The sequence below is a fragment of the Saccostrea cucullata genome, unplaced genomic scaffold, assembly GCF_032062105.1.
Source record: "Saccostrea cucullata isolate Sc308-1 unplaced genomic scaffold, CSIRO_AGI_Scuc_v1 ctg11129, whole genome shotgun sequence".
Taxonomy (NCBI): domain Eukaryota; kingdom Metazoa; phylum Mollusca; class Bivalvia; order Ostreida; family Ostreidae; genus Saccostrea; species Saccostrea cuccullata.
The window spans coordinates 15,791-34,904 of record NW_026928520.1 but is presented as its reverse complement, the minus strand read 5'-3'; the positions used below and the strand labels follow the sequence as shown (position 1 = coordinate 34,904).

At 32.2% G+C, this 19,114-nt stretch overlaps 1 protein-coding gene across 1 annotated transcript; it reads left to right on the top strand.

Annotated features, from left to right (window-relative positions):
- Window positions 1-6,175: 6,175 nt before the first annotated feature.
- LOC134277844 (GATA zinc finger domain-containing protein 14-like) lies at window positions 6,176-17,991 on the top strand. The gene is made up of 5 exons (XM_062760143.1): window positions 6,176-6,262; window positions 16,003-16,145; window positions 16,388-16,502; window positions 16,611-16,753; window positions 17,184-17,991. Exons 1-5 carry the CDS (start codon window positions 6,176-6,178, stop codon window positions 17,989-17,991), a joined length of 1,296 nt encoding a protein of 431 aa, XP_062616127.1.
- The last annotated feature ends 1,123 nt before the right edge of the window (window positions 17,992-19,114 follow it).

The window sequence follows — 19,114 nt, the reverse complement described above, 5'->3', positions numbered from 1 at the left end:
ACTTTTTGTCGTTTTATTGATTGTTTGGCTTTTGTGTATTGGGAAATTTTTTTTTTATTTGCATAATGTGATTTTACGTATAACTCATGTTCATGTTTTAAATATTGATGACAATGGAAGTCATGTTTCAAAAGGAAAATGTAATGTTTTTGTTTATGTATGAAAATATGTTATTGTTATAAATGAAAAAATAGGGATTTTGTTTATCTGATAACCCCAAACCAGGGTACCTGTTTAGTGCCCTTATCTTGGAAGTCTAATTAGTGTCCTAATCATGGCGCTTATGATCCCCTAATTGTATAAGGTCTTGACACCTAACGATGGTGCAGAGGCCCAAAACTTGGAGGATTGCCCTAATGGGTGCCCTAATGATGGAGCCGATTGCCCTAACAGGGTGCCCAAATGATGCAGCCTAACGCCCTAACAGGGCCCTAACGATGGAGCCTAATGCCCTAACTAGGTGCCCTAAATCACGTTAGGTGTCAGACAGGGTATATAAGGGGAGAGATTGTGAGTTGATATACATAGCTTGGATTTATTTGAAAAACTACTCTTGGATATTATTAATACACCGTTAAAACGAATTTGTCGTTGTTCTTATTTTAGATCTATAAAGATCTAGAGTTTAAATTTATACACGGGATCCACAATATTTTGTGACGCGGGTAAAAACAAACACCCCATAGAGAGAAAAACGTTACATGATATATAAAAATATATTTAGACAAATAGTATTTAGGACAGAAATATATATTTTTAAAAAACTCCAATTTAATTTTAAACTTTTTCTTATTTCCAAGTAACATAAGCCGTATGTTGAGCAAACTTGCAGGATGATACATTTAGGACACTACCAGACTTGCTTCAGATGCTCGATATGACCTACATTTTCCGGATTAATGATCAGGTTAAAGTTTTTGGAGCAGGTTCATTGTAAAGTAGGTATAAGTCATAATATGTTGTACAAATGAGGATGCATACTAATAGACTTGCTCCGAAACTAATCCGACAAACATTTTCCAGATGTACAAAGTTCAAGTTTTTACCAAGAAACTATAAGGCCTATATTAACCAAACTTAAATGGATATTGGCATTAAGGGATTCACTTCATACTTACTTTTGATGTTGGATTTGAATTACATTACATTGATGCTCTGGCATACTATACTAAATAGAAGGATTCCTTAAATATTTTCTTTTATAAGTAATGTTTAAAAAAAACAGAACTTTTCATTTTGAACAATAATTAATAGTCTAACATAGATGTATACCATGATTAAAATAATATTCTCTAAATATAAAAAAAGTTCACAGTTCCTTTAAATTTTGTACACTCCCCACTGAGTATCTCAAGAGGTACCTGTATTCTTTAGGTACATCATACTTTTTTTTTTCTCGGCTAAGTGTTTGCAAGGTTAAATGTGAAAATCAAAAATCAAGAGCACCATTAAAAATCTTTGTCTTTTGGAAGGTGTTTAACTTGAGATATAACTCATTTATTTTACAAAACAGGAAAAAATGTAGGGAAAAGGTGACATGTTACAGAAGCGACTTTGCAACGGTATAGATTCCATGGCAGTCCAATATGTTGTTTCACTTAGTTTATTTAGATTAAAGTAGTAGAAAAGCAATTTATGCATTGGAACAATTTGGGAAAAAAAAAATACACACCCTTCATAATGAAATTGATAAAACATGATAAGGTGAAAAACATTTACCTTATAAAATTTTGGGTTTAAAAACCACTACAGAAGATGAATTAAAATTATTTAGGAAAAACCTTCTAATATAAAGTCATGTAAACTTGTTTTTATCGAGATTTTGTTCCATTCATATGGAAAAACCATCACTTGCCGGTGGCGAGCTGTAACTTATGATCAGCACTATGGGCCTTTTGGCAGTGAGGGGTCTTTTTTTATAAACACCTACTGAGAAATGGGACCTTGGGTTTTCTGCTCATCCATTTATGATTGTCTCCACTGAGTGAAATATTGTCGATTTTTTTTTTTGAAAACTTCTACAATAGTAAGCAAATATCAGTAAAGTAAAAGATGAAATAGGTGTCTCCAATTTCTGGAGATCTTTATCTTTTTATCTTTAAGGGGTTTTGAAAAACTACAGCAAACAAAGACAGGACAAGACAAACTTATAAAAATCTTTTGCCCATCAAGGACTAGTTGGTGCAGAGAAAAAAAAATCGAATAATAATATTAATAAGATGGAGACCTGGATATTTGCCATTTTTTTTCTTGGCAATGTTTCTCAGGTATATATAAAATGCTATTAGTATAAAAAAAGTGGATGTAAATACTAGTATGTACTGTAGATATCATATATCAAAATCAATCAGAATATCATTTTGAGTTGCATATTGATAACCATGTTGTTAATATATACCGTTATTACTTATGTATTGAATCAGTTTTAGATATTCGTGTTGTTTTAAAGGTCTATTAATTTTGTGCCTGGAGGATTTCCAAAAAAACAAAAAAGGCTCTGCATGAAAATCTTTTGTCATTGAAACTTATTATATTTTTATTGTTCATTGGGATAAAGATGAATGAATGCTAACTTCCCATTATAAACATCGTGTGTGTTCACTTATATATATACATGTATATAAAAAAAAGAGTTATTGTAGATATGACTAAAGCACATTAATTTGAGAATATTCATAACATTGAAATTTAAACAATTTAAATATGTACGACCAGTTCTATTTCAAAATGTTTAAAAACTCTGAAAACGTTTCATTTTCAAGTCCACTAATGCATATCATTATATTTTCTTCATATCATTACTATTAATGTCACCTTATACTGATAGGTTACAGGAGACTATGACGTGTCAGTTAAGTTACTGGAGTACAACAGAGACCCGGACTGTAGTTGTGATCCTAAAACAGGGTGGCTTTTTTCTTCAAAATGTAACGAATGTGACGTTTATTTTCAAGTTTGTCTGCAACCTTTACTACCGACACAAAGGTTAATCTCTCTCTGAATGAATTTTATAAACAAAAGTTTTCTTTTCATAAAAAAACATCGAAAAAAATACGAATTATAATTTTTAAATAAGCACATTCTTAAGTCCACAGTCTGATTTCACAGTCCTCTTACATCATGTACATCTTCATGGACAATCTTTCAAATTATTGAATACTGTTCGTTATCTCCATATCCTTTATGGAAAAAAAATGTGTGGTTGAATTTCTTTCATGCTATGAAGAAAAAGAAAAAAACTCAATAAGTAGAGATTTTATTGCCTAAAACAAAATACTAGTAATAGAGTTTCGAGAAAATTGAATTCAAGGAAAAATTTCTCTATCTATTGTATAAAACATTACGTGAATCGTTTTTTTTTTTTTTTTTGCTGAACTTTCTTCAGACAGACGTGCTATGGAAATGATGAAAACCAGCGAGTTGATGACACACATCACTTTTCATTCTCTAACACTCTGAGAGACGCTGATTCCTACTCGTGGAGGAACATCAGGGGACAAGTAAATATTATACAATGAAACCAAAATACAAGTGATATAATAAAATATGTCATAAATGTTATAGAGAGAATCATGTTATTCCTTTTCGTATTGCTTTTTTGTGCACAGCCCTCTTTTAATGTATCAATCCATGCATACGACTACGATTCTCTCGGTGACAATGATGATCTTGGCGTGACAAGCTTTGTGCACAGAGGGAATACAGCTACGGGATTGATCTTCGCCACGCCGACAAGACCCTGGAATAAAAACTTGAGAAGAATAAACTTATTATAAAATATAAATCTTTTACTTTAATATAATGGTTTTCAAAGTTAATCTTATTAGATAGTTTTTAAATTACAAATTATATCAATCAATAATTCAGAGTTTTGTCCGAGACATCAATCATTGAAGTTTATTTATAAATGATGCAAAACGTTATAGCAGCCCTGAAGACCGGATAGCTCTTATGCATATAAATTTAAGTTTTTTGTACGGGGGTTGAGATGGAAGAAGATATTCAGAATTAAAGTCAACTGTACATTAGAAAGATTATACATCAGGATGTTCTTTTCCTTTATAAATTACGATATACACAATATTTAAACAAGAAAAATGTCGAAATGTGTTAAATACAGGTAAAATACAGTATGTTTTTCGTTTATATGTAAAACATATTGATAGCATGTAATAAACAGATGTAACACACCTGTGAGAAGAAATATATATTAAAATATATTATATATATTAAAATAAACACATGTTGAACATAATTATAAATATTATGTGTGGATATATTTCGTGTACCTCCATGAAGTACATCTTTAATTTTTTTTTTCATATTTGATATGCATGTATAAAGTTGCATATCATTTACTATCGAAAAAGAAGACAGGTCCCCTTTTTAGAACATAAAATTTTACCATTCTCTACCCTGAGTTGTCACTATCGCTTTTCTCCACATATCAACGCTTGTTATAGAAGATTCTTGGAAAAATTTCTTTTGATTAAAAGTTGAAAAAATAATAGTGTTTAATTATATTTTTTTTTTTTATCAGAAAACACTATATATTTTAGTTTGTTACACCTTAAATGGATCTTTATTTCAGATTTTAATTTTTACTCCATAAAATAGTTCCCCAAAATCTTTGAAAATAAGTCGTTCTGAGTGATTATAGATTTAAAATAAATGATGAATTATCATCTTTATCAATATTTACAATGATTAATTATCATTCGAATCTTCGCTGTGTGAAATTTGTACAAGAGCGTTGACAGAGATGTGACCGTAGCGAAAGATAACTGGATGGAGAGTGTAAATTTTACTTATAGCATAAAAACGTACGCTGTACCCAGTTTGTGTTTTACATGTATATGAATTCATAAAGTCAAATGATATATATGTTTGCTGATAGGCGATCCAAGTGTCTTAAGAATTAATAAAGTTTAAAAGGCTTTCGATGATGAACAAAAACCGACCAACAAATTTAAAAACGACAAATACTATGCCAACAATAACGACTAATACAAAAACAATTTTGAATACAAAAGCGATGGCGAACACTCCAGCACCAGCGAATAATAAAACTACATCAACAAGATCTTCATCAAAGTCGATGTCGATCACTCCAGCACCAGCGAATTATAAAACCCTCTCTCTCTTCACCCAAATCGATGGCTTACGCTCCAACACCAGCAAATAATAAAACTCTATCAGCAAAATCTTCATCAAAACATTGGCTAACACTCCGACAACTGCGAATAATAAAACCCCAACAACAAAATATTCACCAAAAACAATTGCTTACACTCTAACACCAGGGAATAATAAAACCCCATCAAAATCAATGTTCAACACTCCGACACCAGCGAATAATAAAACTACAACAACAAAATGTTCATCAGATGTAATGTCCTACACTCCGTTACCAGCGAATAATAAAACTACAAAAACAAAATCTTCTTCAAATACAATGGCTTACACTCCAGCACCAGCGAATAATAAAACAACAACAAAATCTTTATCAAAATCCATGGCCAACACTCCGATAGCAGTAATTTTAAAATCTTTTACAACAAACTCTTCACCCAAATTGATGGTTTATGCTCCAACACAAGCGAATGATAAAACCCCATCAAACAAATCTTCACCAAAAACGATGGCTAACACATCAATCCCAGCGATTTATAAAACTCTATCATCAACAAACACTACTCCATCAACAGTGGTTTTTACTTCTACAACAACAACAACAACAACAACAACGGACACTCCACCTAGAACACTAACAAGAGCAACGAGTACTTCAACGACAAAACAGACGCCCATTATGCCTACAAGAACAAAAACGGTCGAAATTCCCATCAACAGCGATTACATCTAAAACCACCTTTATTGAGGTAGAGTAAATTTTTTAAAATCCAAATTATCAATGCATAAAATGTTTTTCATAAAAAAATTGTTAGGCCATTTAATTTTCAAACTGAATTTCCTGTTATTTCCCAATCATGTCAAGGAGCACACGTCGAGTGTGATCGGTCGGTGGGATGCTCAACTCTTCATTGCACATGATCCTATCTCTGATGTTTTAGAGGTCCGTGTTTCCCCCGGTTACTGATATTTATTGTTTAAACGGACTGTGTATAACATATATTTATATTTAATCAAATGCATTGCAATCTTTCACATAGAAATGGCTTCCTGTAATTGTCGGTGTTTCTGCTGCCGTATTGTTAGTAATTATTGGTGCTGTTACGTGTTTGTGTTTGACAAAATCAAGGTAATATCATTATTTTATTCTTAACGATATCATATTCAAAAACTATTTCACTTTTAAAAGGTGTATATTTGTGTAATAAAACTATATGTGTTTGTATGTTTGTTTTTCAGATTCCGTCGTATCAATCCTGAAGTTTAAATCTAGCAATATTTGATGGATTCTAAAAAGAGTGTTCATATTTTCACTAAAGTAAAGGTGACCACAACTCGTAACACTTATTATTTGTTCTGTCCATATTGTAAAAACGTGTTTTTCAATATCGTTATTTAGGCTAATTACTGAATTTAAAGGTGCATAGACACAAATTTGAAGTTAATTTTTTCTGTATAATATCACGAATTATATTTTGTGATAGCTTTTCACACGAAAAAATGATAAATACTGAGAAAAAGTAATCAAAGCAATTATGTTGTATTTTAATGAAAAATATTACAATTAAGCAAGAAAAATAATTCTTTTCAGAGTAGAAATATGTGAAAGCAAACCCCTTCACAAGTATCGTCATTCCGCGCTTAGTGTTGTGTACAGAGTTTAGCAAATTGAACACACCCATTTATTTGACGTACACATTTCATGTAAACAGGGCAGGAGCTCTGTTATCATTACGGTTTATGATGCATCGGATGTGTTCAATTAATTGTTAAAGTGTGCTCACCATTGCACGGACTGACAATATACTGTGTGTATGTTTTGCTATCAAACATTTCTACTCTGAATTTTCTGGATTATAAATAGTTTTAGTGGATGAAGGAAGTGGAGATAAAGAACAGTATTCAATATCAAAGTCCATAAAACAATACATAAAGCAAACGCGCGGATCTCCAAAACATTAGAAGTGGAGAAGTGAGCAGTGAGAAGTGGTGGTTAGATTACCAGTGACGTCTATTTCAAGCAAATATCCATATATAGATCAGATGTGTCATAATCTGTGGTATTTTTTATCTCAATCTAACCAGGATATCATAGTTAAATCCACCTGTGACGCCATTCTTTTGTTTGAGCGGTCCATTACTTTTAAGGAATAGAGAGTTGCAAATTACATTGTCAAAGACATCATTTCGTAAGTTCTATGGTCGATACAATGACCTTGTCAGCAAATACAATTTATCATTGAGTCAAATGCTGACTGACATTTTTCATACCAATTGTTTATACAATTGTTTATACACTGAATTGACGACGGATTTCTTGAGTTATTTCCTGATCATGACAAGGACCACACGGCGGGTGTGACCGGTCGGCAGGGGATGCTCACTCCTCCATGGCACCTGATCCCACCTCTGTTGTTTCGGGGGTCCGTGTTTGCTCTGCTCTTATTTTGTATTGTTTTATGGACTTTGAGATTGAATACTGTTCGTTATCTCCATATCCTTCATTGAAAACGAAATTTGTTATGGTCTTATTCTCCTTTCCGTGCCTCTACCAAGGAAAGAACTTGAGAAAATGTTAGAGAAGAGTTTTAGAAAATTGTAAATGTTGGTTTCACATAAGAAAATTAGAGCACCCGTGATGAGATTCGAACCCGAAATCCTCATCATAGCAGTCCGATGCTCATTTCACTGAGCTAACGAAGCTGTGAGACATGGATTTACACTATTTTTAGTTTTTCTTTCTATATTATATATAAATACTTCTACTAATATGTAAAAAGTATTTACAATGTATCATATAAATATTATTTATTATGTATTAACAAACAATAAAAACAAGCATTCAGAAAGGCGGATTTACGCAGATTAATATACTCGTAGCACTCCATTCCTTAAAAGTAAATGGGTGCAATTAGTACCCATGCGAATTTCAATAAATTATTTAAGGGCCTGGTCTCCAAAAACCACATGGATATTGTTATTTAAAAACTCTAGCACTCTGAGTATATATATATATCAGTTGATTCGTTACCCAAGAGCATGCTCTACGTATGAACAATTTCTAAAACGAGGTACATTATTGACAAGCAAGTTGATGAAACAAGAATATCAGCATTTTCATTTAAAGTCATCATTTTGTAAGTTCTGTGGTAGATACAATGACCTTGTCAGCAAATACAATTTATCATTGAGTCAAAGATGAAAGATGCATGTGAACAGGTGTTACGCTATTAAACTTGATTAAACTGTTAGCTTTTAGTTTAATCTTTGTAAAATTATTATTTGTAAAATTATGCCTAGTCCCAAACTGAAAATGATTATCGCATTTTAGGAAAATTTATTATTGAGTCAAATGCTGACTTATTTTTTTTCATACTAAATGTTAGTCCATTATTTATACACTGAATTGTGGACGGATTTTTCCGTCATTAACCGATATTGACAAGTAGCACATGTCGAGTGAGACCAGTCGCAGGGGATGCTCACTACCTCCATGGCACCTGATCCTACCTCTGATATTTTGGAGGTCCGTGTTTGCTCTGCTCCTATTTTGTATTGTTTTTCGGACTTTGATATTAAAAACTGTTCGTTGTCTCCATATTCATCATGCATGTATTTTGTTCTTCGTTATGTTCAATATTTTGACATTATATTTAGATAAGAGGAGACAATATTTTACATAAATCAAGGGTAAAACAGATCTGTTTGTTTCTCTTACAATGATAAGCAATTAAACATAGATGTAGACCAGATTTGTTCTACATGAACGTTGTTCGATCCTATCAGGTTCTAACGACTTCCCACTGAGAAACTCCAGAGGTACATGTATTCTGTATGTACATCATACTTCTGTTTTAATCTCGGCCAAGTGTTTGCAAGGTTAACTGTGAAGATAAAAATCAAGTGCACAATTAAACCTCTCTGTCCTATAAATCTTGAAGAGACTCCTTGATGTGTTTATACTTGAGATAAAACCCTATTCATTCTTAACAGTACAGATTCCAGTATAATATGTCGTTCTCCTTAGTTTCTTGAAATTAAAAAAAAATTGCGTATGCAAATTGTTCTTTGGAACAATATTGGCCAAGATAAGAATACAATATCTTTAAAAATAAAATATAAAAAAGGTAAAATGATTACTTTGTAAGTATGTTAACGTATACAGATATAGAGTATTTTCCCAGAACAAATTATGACATAATTGTAGCAAACATCACCACCTTATGCAACATTGAAATCATCTATATTTTTCGTTTTCACTAGATCGGAGGTGGTTAAAAAATAGAAAGACGAAATGTTCTATTCTAGAAGTTGTGTATATCAGATGCGGATTCCAAAAAGGACAAAGAGAATTTTTTAAAGAAAAGTTAAAATTGTCAAACTTCAAAAATCAGTAGTCAGTAACATCAAACCGTACGTACAATTTTTTACACTGTTAACGATGATCATCCATTCCTCACAAAAATAATATAAAAAATTTTATCAAGCTGATCAATACATTTCGGCTCAAGGCGGGTGTGACCGTTCAATGGTTGATGCTTACTCCGCATAGGCAACTATTTACAGACGTTTCGTTTTCTTCATTCTTCTCATTTTACTCAATTTGACTGGATCATTGAAGTCAGCTTATATATTTCCCTTTTCTCAAAATTTGTTTTTTCGTATTATATGAGCTTTCACGCAAAGTATTGTAAACAATTTGAACTTGTCTGAACTACAGCAATATATATACATACAGTATATCATACTTAGGAAAGTGATCTTAAACTCCAAGATAATCTCAAACTTTTTTCTTTGCAAGAAGCCTTGAATTTTACTGATATTAATGAATTACAGGTGGTGAGTCCTCTTCACAGCAATTTATGGAGTTTTTGTATGTACACATCTAGAATACAACGTTTTACATCCTCAGGTAGTCTAAAATCAAGTCATTGTTTTGAAATCATTCTTCAATCACCTTCACGTAGGAGATCAAAGTTATGCTCAGGAATAGAGAAGACATATTCAAAAAAAAACTCTCCAGTAAAGCAAACCCATTATTAGTTATATTGATAAAGAATTACCCTCAGTTACTGCAGATTCAAGTTTGGTCAAATTAGCAGCTTTCTGAGATTGGCAAGACCAAAACAGAAGATCAAATTTAAATCATTAGCTAATTTACTTTTTTCTTGTTTAACACCCCTCTTGAGAATTCTCACTCTTACGGACGCCACCACTTGTCGGTGCAGGGCTACAAATTTATAAAATGGTCGGCAGGGGAATTGGGCAGTGAGAGATCTTTTTCGTTACAACACCTTTTGTGAAATGGCACCTCGGTTTATACAGTCTACATCCGAAGGACCAGTCTGCAGTCCTGCTTTCCAACCTGCGTCGTAAGGATCAGCTCCTTACTGGGACTGTAGAGCCGAGGTTATAACAACTACACCTGAGCGACAAAATAATGTCAACTTAGGGATAATGTCTTATTAAATCTAGGTAAACAAATAACTAATTCTCTTTTTTATAACTTTTTTCATTTATCTTAATCCATCAGGAAGTTGTGAGAATTTCTTATACTGCACGTCGAATAAACGTGCAAAATTCCTTGATTGTCTCCACAATTGAAATATTTTGGTGATTTTTTTTCTGTAAACCGCTATGTTACAAAGCGAAATGTTATAGAAATGACAACGCAAAATGTAATAACTATATCTACATAATTGCATTTTGCGTGACTAGATTTGGCGTCGAGATCAACGCAGAATGTAATAACGCAAAATGTAGCAACACATGTTTTAAGATTATTACATTTTGCGTTGATCTCGATGCAAAATGTAATAACGCAAAATTTTATAAATCCCCTCATTACATTTTGCGGTGTTATTACATTTCACATTGTAACACCGCTACATTAGTATTTAAATATAGAGTAAATCAAAGATTAAAAATAAGGTGTCTCCAACTTCTGGAGATCTTTTTCATTGTAGCTCTTTAAGGGGATTTTAGAAACTAAAGCAAAGTCAAGGACAAGACGAGACAAAAATCCCTTTTCACATTTAGAACTGGATGGTGAAGAGAGAAAGAAAGAAATAATGATATTATTAAGATGAAGAATTCGATGTTTGTCGTGATTTTCTTCCTTTGGAATGTTCCTCAGGTAGATATTAGAATTTTTAGTATATGAAATGAATGTTATAAATGTAAGATTGGTTTGGATATTTTCTCGATTAAGTCAGAAAAGTATACACTAAAAGATTCCTTTGCCAAATGTCATGGACAAAATTCATCTGAAGTAATTGAGCAATGAAGTCTAACAGTTTTAATGACATATCTTAACTAAACTGTGAAATAAATCAGGATTTTACTTGAGTAGCATACTTGGAGTAATATTATATATTACATGTAGTTATCTATAAAATCGGCGTTGTTCTGAAGGTTTTTAATTTTGTTGCCCGGGTGGAGGATGTGTAAAAAGAGGAAAAATAAGCTCTGCATGCATACGTTCAAACGTCTACATAGTTTATAGCTAAAAGAAGATGAATGAATTACTAGTATACTTACCCATTGTGTGCTCTTTTAGTGCTAAATCTACAATTTTATGGAAAAAAATACTTCTAACGGCAAATAATCATTATTTGGTCCAGCATAGTTTTTTAACCTAATTCGAGTATGCTGAATCCGAAAAATATGCTGGCCTTCATGAAAATGGCGTTAAATAGGTCAAAATGGCGATTCAAAATGGCGGACATCAAATTTTTCTAATTTACTCTTAATGTCGTTCAAAATGGAGAAATAATGAGTGAATATCTCACTGAGTGTAATAAAACTATAAAAAATATAATAGAATTCTAACATTATTAGTTCAACTCAGAAAATTTAGTCGTTTCTACACTTAATTCGAATTTTCTCCGATATCTTTGTATATTGTTTCTATATTCTTCTTTGCTCAGGATTTTACATTTGTAAATATCCATACACTGCAAATTTGTATTTTCCCTTTCATCTCATTCAAAATGGCGGATATTCATTTTTTTGTCAAATTATTTCTTAATGTCGTTTACATAGGAGAAAGGATTTGTGAATATCTTACTGAGCGTAGTACAACCATGTAAAATAACAATAGAACACTGATTTTATCACTTAAATTCGGAAAATTAAGTCAATTAAATTTGAAATGTGTTAATTAGCTCAAAATGGCAATTCAAATAACTGAAGAAATTCTTGTCCGATTTCATCGAACACTTTGTTCCAGCTTTTTAGAACTTATAAAAACTTGGTATTATCCCTAACATCTTCTGTTCCAGATTTATTTGCTAAATGTTTCAGTATGTCTACGGAATTTTGGTATTGTCAACACTCAAGTAAACTGGTACCCTATGTCAAGGATGACAACCCCCTTTGCACGTAAAAAAATGGTTCCTCTGGAGTTTGAAAAAGAGTAAGCTCACTGGGGGCCGCTTACAGAGAAACCACAATCCTTCAAAAACCGATTAATTAAACTGATAGTCCGCCGAAACATTGCTAGAAATTGCCGACTCGGCGTTAAACAATATACAATCAATCAATAAACACTCAAGAAACAACACATTTATGTTCAAATGTTAAAAATCTATTTTTTTCAAAAACCTTATGCAAAATGAACTAGAGGTACTGTGAGCAATTAGCTCACTAAATGATACCCCCTTCTCCCATATGAATATATTGGCATTGTCCATGTTTTGCTATAGGAAGGCCAAAATATGTGTCGAATCAAAAAGTAACATATGAGGTGCACATTGTTTAATACATATATGTAATTAAGATTCTGTGAAATTTCATCAAATTTCATTCAATGGTATGAGAGAGGAGTTGCAGATAAGAGATTGGTAGCCCAAAACGTAACAGACGGACGTACATATCGATTACTTTATACCCTCCCGCTTTTCATGCGGGGTGGGGGTAGGGAATGTAAAAAAAAATCTCTGATATTCAAGAAATGTAGCTCTTTATTTCGTGACCGCGTATATGATTTGTTGTCTTTTCAGGTAGAAAGGTCATTCTATTAGCAAGAAAATTCTCAAACTTTATCATCTGGAATCACATTGTGTGCATATTTTGGTGAGAAGAGTTGTATAATTATGCAATTTAAGAGCGCCTGCAGATTCCTCGTGATTCCTAACACTTACAAGCTTTCGTACCGATAGGCCTAAGCCATTCTTGACTTCGATCTAGTCAACACTTCTCTTGACAACAAAATTTTCTCGAACACTCCAAAAACTTTACAAGGCAACTTGGTCCACACTTCTTTGTTAAGGTAGTGTAAGGTTGCATCAAGAATCGAGGGGGGGGGGGGGGGGTTGTAAACACAAACTTTTCTTATTTCATATTTTGTAAATTTATTTTTTTTTTTAATTTATATACACTTTCAATACAAAATTATCCGTTCACAACGTAAAATATTTGAGAATACAGTTGACTTTTTGACTGAGAATAACAAAATGCAAATGTAGGGACACAGAATCAGAGCTGGACAATCAAGAAAATTTATGGTTATATTATACTGATAATTCTTAATAAATATGTTTATATTTGGATATTTTAATATATTCCAATTGTATGATGTAACAATTACTAGCCCTCTGATTGGTCGTGGTTCATCATTTTAAAAATCATGTTGCACTAGACCTTCAACATGAACATAAACATTTATTTTTTTCTACATTGGACTATAAAAAATAGATCAAGAATTTCCAACAACTGATATGATTTAGCAACCCTCGAACTACAATGTTCATTCGCCTTAATGCTTTGTGTAATACTGTTCTTGGGATAGCTTAATTTTTATATTGTCATCAAAACAGCAATTAGCATGGAGAGACAGATAATAGGTAAAATGTCTTCGGAATTGTCAAAAATTTATCTTAATAATAGAAGTAATTAAACAAAATCCGTGTTATAAAAATCGTAAGTCATTAACAAAAATATCCTCCAACTTTCATTGCATTTGAACATTATTTTGTGAATAAAAAACAAACTGTATATTTATTTTCTCGAATCAGAATCAGGCAGTCTTTAGTATTTTACGAAATTCGAGTGTATAAGACGTCATTTGAATTGCCATTTTTCATTTCAAATTTAATTGACTTAATTTTCCGAATTTAGATTGAGAAAAAATCTGTTTAAAAATGCATATTTTTTTCAGAAAATGCACCTAATTAATTCCCTGCTTTTAGTGAAAACTATCACTGCAGAAACAAAATATGTTTTTCAATGAAGGGCAAGTTGGACTTGGATAGCCTCCGAAAAGTTGTTTTCCCAGTTTATTTTGTCCAAATGTTAAGAATCGAAAGCGAAAGTACATTGCAAATGGCGGGTTCTACAGGGGTCTCGTTTTTATACATGTCATGCTTTCAATAACAGCCTTTCAGAGACCATTCATGTCCAACTCGCCCTTCAATGATAAACATATATTATTTCTGCAATGATGGTTTTCACAAAAAGGACAGAATTAAGCAGGTGCACTTCTTATATATGCACATTTTCTTATACAATTTTTCTCAAAAAATATCTTTTTTTAAAATATTTGTTTTCAAATTATACTTTCTATCTGTTACTCAGTGATATATTTATACACGGTAAAAGTTTTAACTTTATTCCGCACATAGTTTTGGAGCTATTGTAAAAATAAATTTTTAGGCATGTTGACCTTTGACGAGACCTTAAGAAAAGTTCTAATTCCAATTTATTTAAATTAGCTAGAACTGTTTAGTCATCGCGCAATCTACAATGAAAACCATAATTGTGATTTGCACTTAATTTTTACTAGATATACTTAACTTTTCAGGTTTGTTCAAATACGAAGGAAAATATCAGTGTAGCATAATATAAAAACTGGTGTTTCCAAATCCTGAATATTTATCTTTTTTTTTATCTTTTCAGAGAATTTTCAGAAACTAAAGCAAACAAAGTACATTTACGATGATACTTCTTAAAATCTTTTGTTCCATGAAGAAGCGTTTGTCAATGCAAGTTGAGCATATAGAATAAAAAATATTTATATATGAAGATGAAGAAATGGATATTCTTCGTGGTTTTATTTCTTAAGGATGTTTTTCAGGTATGTAGTAGGATGTTATCATTATATGGAATTAATATAAACAGTTACATGTACTTTAAATTCTTTTGGATGTTTTCTTGAATCTACATTCAAATACAATTCGGTTGTTTGCAAAAAAATATTGAATTTATAAAATAAAAAAGTACTTAACAAAACATGTTAATTATGAGCAAAATATATATAAAGTTAGCTCAAATACTATTTGGTGACGCATTTTCCTAGTACTTATAGATAATTTGTATGTTAAGTGTGCCTTCGAATCCAGTTAATAAATGGATCAAGTTAAAATGATTATATCAAATTATATATATTATGTACATATATAAGAGAAATATAGAAATTCATTGATAAAAACAAAACCCCTTTTAGGTTCCTACGCGAAATTTGTAATTATTTGCAATTTTCAGGAGTCCTTGTTGTCATTTTTTTGGCATAATCCTTGTTAAAACAGTGTTAACCTCAGTGACACAATCTATTCTAAAATGAATTTCTTTGCGAAAACAGTTCAAAAAAAATTCTTTTTGGTGATTAGGAGTTCAGAATTAGAATTTTTTTTTTGTTTGACAAAATAAATTAACTTCTGCTCCATTTATTATATATAATATGATGCATTACTAATTGAACGACTCTCGTATATCACTCTTCCTATTGCACGTTTCTAGCATTGTTCTTTCTCTCCTTGTCATAATTTTCTTATTTTCTCATGATATTATTTTGATTGATTTTCAAGTTGACTATTGCATAACATTATATTTTTTATACCAACACTATAAATGTGTCACTATAACTGACAGATCACTGGAGACTATGATGTGTCAGTAAAGTTACTGGAGTACAATAGAGACCAGGACTGTAGTTGTGATGGTGGATTTTGGGGATGTCACGAGTGTGACGTTTATTTCCAAGTTTGTCTGCAACCTTTACTACCAGTACCAAAGTAAATCTCTCTCTCTCTCTCTCAATATATCTCTTTCTCAATTTTTTTAAACATACGTTTAAATTGTCTAGAATGTTTAAAACAATAGAATATGTTATATACTTATTTATATAAGCAATGTCTATGATGACTGTTTGCACGATTAAATGGGGTTGTTATACAGATAAAATGTTGACCCCCCTCCCAAAAAAAAAACCCCTAATTTTGGAATGAATTTATTTGATTTCTCTTTTTTCCTTCAGACAGACGTGCTATGGAAATGATGGAAATCACCGAGTCGTTGACACACATCACTTTTTATTCACTGACGCTCTGAGAGATGCTGATTCCTACACGTGGAGGAACATCAAAGGGCAGGTAAATGCTCTATATAATATTTATATAATATGATATATTTTAATCGTATTATAAATGATATAAGGTCAAGCATAGTATTAATTTTCTGTTTACCATTTTTGCGCACAGCCCTCATTTGGTATACCAGTCTATGTCTACGACTACGATTCTGTCGGTGGCAGTGATGATCTTGGCGTGACAAGTTTTGTGTACAGAGGAAATACAACTACAGGATTGACAGTAACGACAACACCTGGAAATAAAAACCTAACGTGAGAAGCAATCAAATCATGTAATACTCCTGCTTTCGAAACTACGTTTTAAATGTTTGAATGGGGTTAATCTTTCAGATCCATAAGAGTCTGTAAATTTTTAGGTTATCTTGATACATGATTTAAGAATTGTTTTAATCGTGATACATGTATTAGTCAAGAGATTTAATTCTTAAAAAAAGAGATTAACATGAATTATTCCCTTGAAAACTAGTAAACCTTTAAATATTAACTTATGTTTAATAGTTCTTGTTTCCGTTATCTAGGATCAAATTACAACTGACAATTTCTTGCTCGACAAATTATATTGGTCAACAGTGTGAGCAGGAAACAACAATGACTTCTAAAAGGACATCAATAACTAAAACAACGACTACAGGAAAATCAACAAGTACACAAACTAAAGCAACTATTCCGACAACCACTACAGTAACAACAACCATGAAGCCAACAACAACAACTACCACAGAAACAACAACCATGAAACCAACAACAACAAATACCACAGCAACAGCAACCATGAAACCAACAACTACCACAGCAACAACTACCAAGAAACCAACAACAACAACAACTACCATAGCAACAACAACCATGAAACCAACAACAACAAAAACTACAACAGCAACAAAAACCATGAAACCAACAACAACAACTACCGTAGCAACAAAAACCATGAAACCAACAACAACAAGTACAACAGCAACAACAACCATGAAACCAACAACAACGACGACCACAGCAACAACAACTATGAAACCAACAACAACAAGTACAACAGCAACAACAACTATGAAGCCACAGCAACAACAACAACAACAAGTACCACAGCAACAACAATCATAAAGCCAACAACAACTACCACAGCAACAACAACTATGAAACCAACAACAACGACCACAGCAACAACAACTATGAAACCAACAACAACGACGACCACAGCAACAACAACTATGAAACCAACAACAACAAGTACAACAGCAACAACAACTATGAAGCCAACAACAACAACAAGTACTACAGCAACAACAAATAAAGCCAACAACAACTGCCACAGCAACAACAACCATGAAACCAACAACAACAACTACCACAACACAGAAAACAACACCTACAACAACCATTACTACTTCAGCCAACAACAACAACTACTTTACCAACAAGAATTAAACAAACAACAACCATATTTTCAAAAACTTCATCGAAAACAACCATATCAACAACCTCCAATAGGATAACAAAAAATACCTCTCCAACAACAATTAGTAACCCATTAATGCTTTCTTCACAACACAAAACACTAATATCAAGTACAACTACGACATCATCAATTAGCAAACAAGCAAACCGACCTTTGAGTCATGGCAATATCAATATAATTATGTTTTTCCTCTCTTTGAATTAAAATTATGTCTTTATAATGTTTGGTTTGAAATGAAATTTATGTGAAATAATTATAAAAGTACGCATGAATATATAATGGAGATAACGAACACTATTCACGACCAAAATTCCATTTAAAAATATAAAACAGGAGCAGAGCAAACACAGACCTCTGAAGCATCAGAAGTAAGATCAGATGCGATGGAGGAGTGAGCATCCCCTGCTAACCGGTCACACCGGCAGTGTACTCCTTGTCGTCATGATCGGGAAATAACAGGGGAAACAGCAGTCAATTCAGTGTATGAATAATGGACTAACAATTAGTATGAAAGCATTTGACTTAAGCGAGACTGCTGATATTCTTGTTTCATCAACTTGTTTGTCAATAATTTTCCTCCTTTTAGAAATTTTTCATACGTAGCGCATGCTCTTACTGAGATATATATACTCCGTATGCAGGAGATGAAGGTATATTGTTCCATAGACAAGGGAAGTAGAAAAGTTAAAGTCATCACATTTATCATAGAGCTTGGTTGTTAGATTACCATTTACGTCTTTTTCAAGTAAAATATACATATGTGAAAGAGATGTGTTGAAGAATCTGTGGTATCTTATATCTCAACCTCATAGGGATATGTCGAATCGACATAAGAATGAAAGAACTACGAACGATAGTATTGTTCTCCCGCCTACCTCTAAGTCAATTCTCAAAAGTTAACATATTCGAATGATTTTCAAAATTTTTATAGATATTTATATGAATTTTCATAAAACGTTACTTATTTGGGATACCAAAGAGAGATAACTCTATAATTTTGGTAAAACTTGTGTTTTTCACTATAGAAATCAACGGAAAACGGAAAATATTTTTAAAACATCTTACCCCCCGTGAAACAAAAATTCCTTTTTACAGGTAATATGGACTGTCATTTTACAAATTTATGCCAAAGCTCTTTGTGTTTCACGGGGAGGGGGGGG

Excerpts from the sequence above, each read along its gene's own strand:
- LOC134277844 (XM_062760143.1), top strand. The coding sequence starts at position 6,176 with ATGGCTTCCTGTAATTGTCGGTGTTTCTGCTGCCGTATTGTTAGTAAT. Across the intron at positions 6,263-16,002 it reads TTGTGTTTGACAAAATCAAG|ATCACTGGAGACTATGATGT; the intron begins GTAATATCATTA and ends TATAACTGACAG. Across the intron at positions 16,146-16,387 it reads CCTTTACTACCAGTACCAAA|ACAGACGTGCTATGGAAATG; the intron begins GTAAATCTCTCT and ends TTTTTCCTTCAG.